The 4244-nt window shown below is 28.8% G+C and overlaps 1 protein-coding gene across 1 annotated transcript; it reads left to right on the forward strand.

The window, feature by feature from the left end:
• Positions 1-2098: 2098 nt before the first annotated feature.
• On the forward strand, positions 2099-3089 carry LOC115695315 (protein FAR1-RELATED SEQUENCE 4-like). The gene is made up of 3 exons (XM_030622390.1): positions 2099-2514; positions 2624-2708; positions 2907-3089. Exons 1-3 carry the CDS (start codon positions 2099-2101, stop codon positions 3087-3089), a joined length of 684 nt encoding a protein of 227 aa, XP_030478250.1.
• Positions 3090-4244: the final 1155 nt, after the last annotated feature.

The raw sequence follows: 4244 nt of genomic DNA on the forward strand, positions 1-4244 counted from the left end.
ACAGACGAAAAGTTGTTTTTTAATCTTATCATCTTCATAAATATTTTCTAGTATAAAAAGCAAAGAACTCTTCTTCAATGATATAAAATAGGTAATCACTACTTTCATCTCTTTTTCAATTTATGTATTACCTCTTAAATAATATCTAATGCTAACTTCTCTTTATTATTTTTCAGTTCAAGCTCAATAAAAAAAAGAAAAAGAAATCGTACAAAGTAACAAAAGTATTTCAACTCCTAAATCCTAATGGAAAAGGTAAGTTTTATTTATGTTATATATATGCTAGTTGATTTGTAGAACTCTTTGTCTTTTTTTTTTTATGTTTATTATATATAATTTACATTAAAATAGAATATCATGAGTTTCTATATTTGAGTTTTTTTGTTTATTTTCTTTTGTTTGTTTCTAGCATATATATGGCAGATTATTAATTTATAATGCTTTGTTTATAGATAAATGATTTGTATAATTATACGTTCTTGTTGAATGGTTTATTTAGGATGCAATTTATTTAGAAAAAAATTCTGATATAAATTTGGATGAATGCAACAATGAAAATGTGGAAGGTATACTCAATGGAAGTATGGATGAAGAAAAAACATATCTAGAACCTTGCAATCTGAGGCGGAGCCACTTTGAAGGGTGGGATGGCCCTGGCCCCCCTTCAAATTTTGAAGAAAATGAATTTATAGTATATATGTATAGTTATATTTTAATTAACTATGATAAATATATATAAATATTTGGATATGTATAATAAAATGAGATTATATGTATACACACATGTATATTTAGCAACTTACTATTACCTTTGGATGTGATGAAAGTATATTTATGAAAATATAATTAAGATAAATATTAGTGTTTCTTTATTCAAATGTAATTATAAAATAAGTTTTTTTTCATTTTTTTATAATTATGAACATTGTACTTATTTAAAACTACCCGTAAATTTTTAAAAAGATCTTGAATATTCTACAGTACTAAAAATAAAGTTTAAACAACTCATGATTACTATGCATATAAGAGAAAAAAAAATATGAGTACAACAAAATATTTTAATCTTCTTTTAAATATTGTAATTTGAATTTTTATTTTTTTTACAAGTGATCCTAAATAATTACAAACGTACACTAACATAAAAACAAAATAGAATAAAAAATTCTCTTTGATTTACCAAAACAAATAATGGTATGCGAGAATGACCATTTAAGAGATGTACTATATGTTAAAAAAAATATTTTTATATTTATTACGTGTTACACAATTTATTGGGTAATTTTATATTAAATCTTCTAAAATGACTGTTTTGGAACACCCTTAATATGTTTTTACATCAAAGATAATTTTAAGTCCAAATTATTTTCATGATTATGTAGGTTGTATTTATGTAGAATCATTTGTAATTTCTTGCAAAAATTTGAATTGTTTACCGTGCCAAAAATAAGGTTAAAAAATTTTGTTGCACACATGATTTTTTTTTTTAATTTGTGTGGTAAGTAATTGTTTAAATTTTATTTTTAGGCACCGTAAACTATTCAATTTTTTTAAAAAAATTACAAATAGTATGAGAAAACTACAAAGTACACAATCATGAAAAAAAAAAGACTAAAAGACTTTCTTAGATGTCAAAACAAATAAAATTGTATTGAAATATTTTTTTAGCTAGGGGTGTACTATAGATTTTTTCAAATAAAAATTAATAGTTGCCCCCCTTAGTAATTAGGTCCTGGCTCCGCCCCTGCTTGCAATGGTATGAAATTCAACTCACACGAAGAAGCATATGTATTTTATTTGAAATATGCTAAGATTATAGGATTTGGCATCTTAAGAAGATCTAGTGTCGATCAAAGATTTCTAATGAGTTTATTGATGTTAAGTTTGTTTGTACAAGATTGGGATCAAAACGAGAAAGTATTTCATGTAATCCACGTCCTTGCTTGAAGATAGATTGTAAAGCAACATTGGATCTTAAAAGGAAATTAGAAGGAAAGTGGTATGTTTATTTCTCATGTCATAGAAGCATCAAACCATCAAACAAGGAGACCATTAACACTTTACATGCAGTTGGGGTAAGCACAACTAAAACTTTGCTGCTATGGCCAAATTAAATAATAGATATGAAAATATTGGATGTTTGGAGAAAGATATAAGAAATCATTTGGACAAGGAAAAACACTTGGCACTAGCTTTCGGGGATGCTAATGCAATGCAAGAGCTTTTTATGCATATGCAAGAAGAAGATTCTAATTTCTTTTATGCAATTGACTTGGATGAAGAGCAACGCCTTAAAAATGTCTTATGGGTGGATGCAAAAAGTCGAGAAGATTATAAAGTTTTTGGAGATGTTGTCTCATTTGACACCACATACATCACAAATAAATATAAAATTCCATTTACTCCATTCATAGGTGTAAACAAGCATTTTCAAACTTCATTGCTTAGTTGTGCATTACTTGTAGATGAGACTAAATCGACATTTGTTTCGCTAATGAAAGCACGGCTTAGAGCTGGGTGAGAAAGCTCCAATTTTATCGACAAATCAAGACAAAGCTATGAAAGCAGCCATTAGTGATGTTTTTCCATATACAAGACATCGCTTTTGTCTATGGAATATCTTAAGGAGGATTCCTGAAAAACTTGGTTATGTGATAAAGACAAATGAACATTTTATAAGAGATTTCAACATTTGTGTTTATAATTCATGGGTAGCTGAGGAATTTGAATATAAGTGGTCAACTATGATAGAGAAATTTTAAGTCAACGAGAATGAGCGGCTTCAATTAATATTTGAAGATCGCAAATATTGGATACGCACTTACATGAGAAATTCCTTTTTCGTAGGTATGTCTACACCACAAAGGTCAAAAAGTATAAATTATTTTTTTGATAAATATGTATGTAAGAATACTTCTTTGAAAGAATTTGTTGAGCAATACAAAGTTGCTTTACAAGATAGACAGGAAAAGGAAGTTCAAGCATGCTTTAATACACACCAAAAGAAACCAGCTTTGAAATCTCCATCGCCATTTGAGAAACAAATGTCAATGATATATACACATGAAGTTTTCAAAAACATTCCAAGTTGAGGTTTTGGGGGTGTCAGGGTGCTTCTCTCAAAAAGAAAAGGAAGATGGTCCTGTGTCAAGCTTTATTGTTCAATATTTTGAGAAGAAAATGAATTTCATGACTAGTTGGGATGAAAGAAAGTTGAATGTTAATTGTCTATGCCGAATGTTTGAATACTATGGATTTCTTTGTAGGCATGTTATGCGTGTTCTTCAATCTTTTAGTATTTTCAATGTTCCACCACAATATATATTGAAAAGATGGACTAAAGATGCAAATATTTTATACTCAGCTGGTCATATTCCAAGAGTCCAATCCAAGAAACAATGGTATGATGAATTATATGTTGGAAATATTTTACCAGGATCTAGATTTACTACCATGTATGTTTCATTAACATCCTAATATGAATTCTAAAACAATGAAATAAACACATATAAAGTTTAGGAAACATTACATTGGGTGCAGCGGAATATAATGTGTAAAGACTGCCTAAGATCAACAGTATGGATTATTAAATAATTAGGGTTTAATTATAAGATTTAAATATTAACTATAGTATGCATATGGTGAAAATGAGTTGATACAATTAATTATGCTACTTTGTATATATTCCTCGTTGCTCTGTTGTGTTTTGCAAGCAGTGGAAAGTGACGTTGGGCCCTTAGAGAGTTGTATTTATATACTTAGAATATTATTATCGGGGTATCATTGTTGGGTATTGGAAGTGTTGGAATTTTTGGGGTTTGGAAAAAATAACTAGTTTACCCTTGGGAGTTAGTAACTATTTTAATTTAGTTAAGGGCAAATAGGTCTTTTCCTTGGTTATTTATTTGGACTCTAGTGGACTTTGGGGGGGCTGGTTATATCTTTTAGTAAGATAAATATGATTTAAATTAAATTAAGAAATAAGAATAAAGTAAAAAAAGTTGAAGGAAAAACCTTGAAATTTCTAAGTCTCTTTCCCTCTCTTTCGAACACCAAGGGGAACCAGCTGAGAACTTGGATTTTTCAGCTCAGTTCATTGTGATTCTAGTTGAGTTGTGAGCTTCAACCGAAGGTATATTGCCCTAGCCTTATCTTCCTTTGATTTCTTTGCGTTTTTATTAGTCTATGATGCAAGATTTGGGTTATATAGTACTGTGGTGGTAAAGTTTGTTTAATTGTGAATTCTA

Source organism: Cannabis sativa, chromosome 6, assembly GCF_029168945.1.
Source record: "Cannabis sativa cultivar Pink pepper isolate KNU-18-1 chromosome 6, ASM2916894v1, whole genome shotgun sequence".
Classification (NCBI taxonomy): Eukaryota; Viridiplantae; Streptophyta; class Magnoliopsida; order Rosales; family Cannabaceae; genus Cannabis; species Cannabis sativa.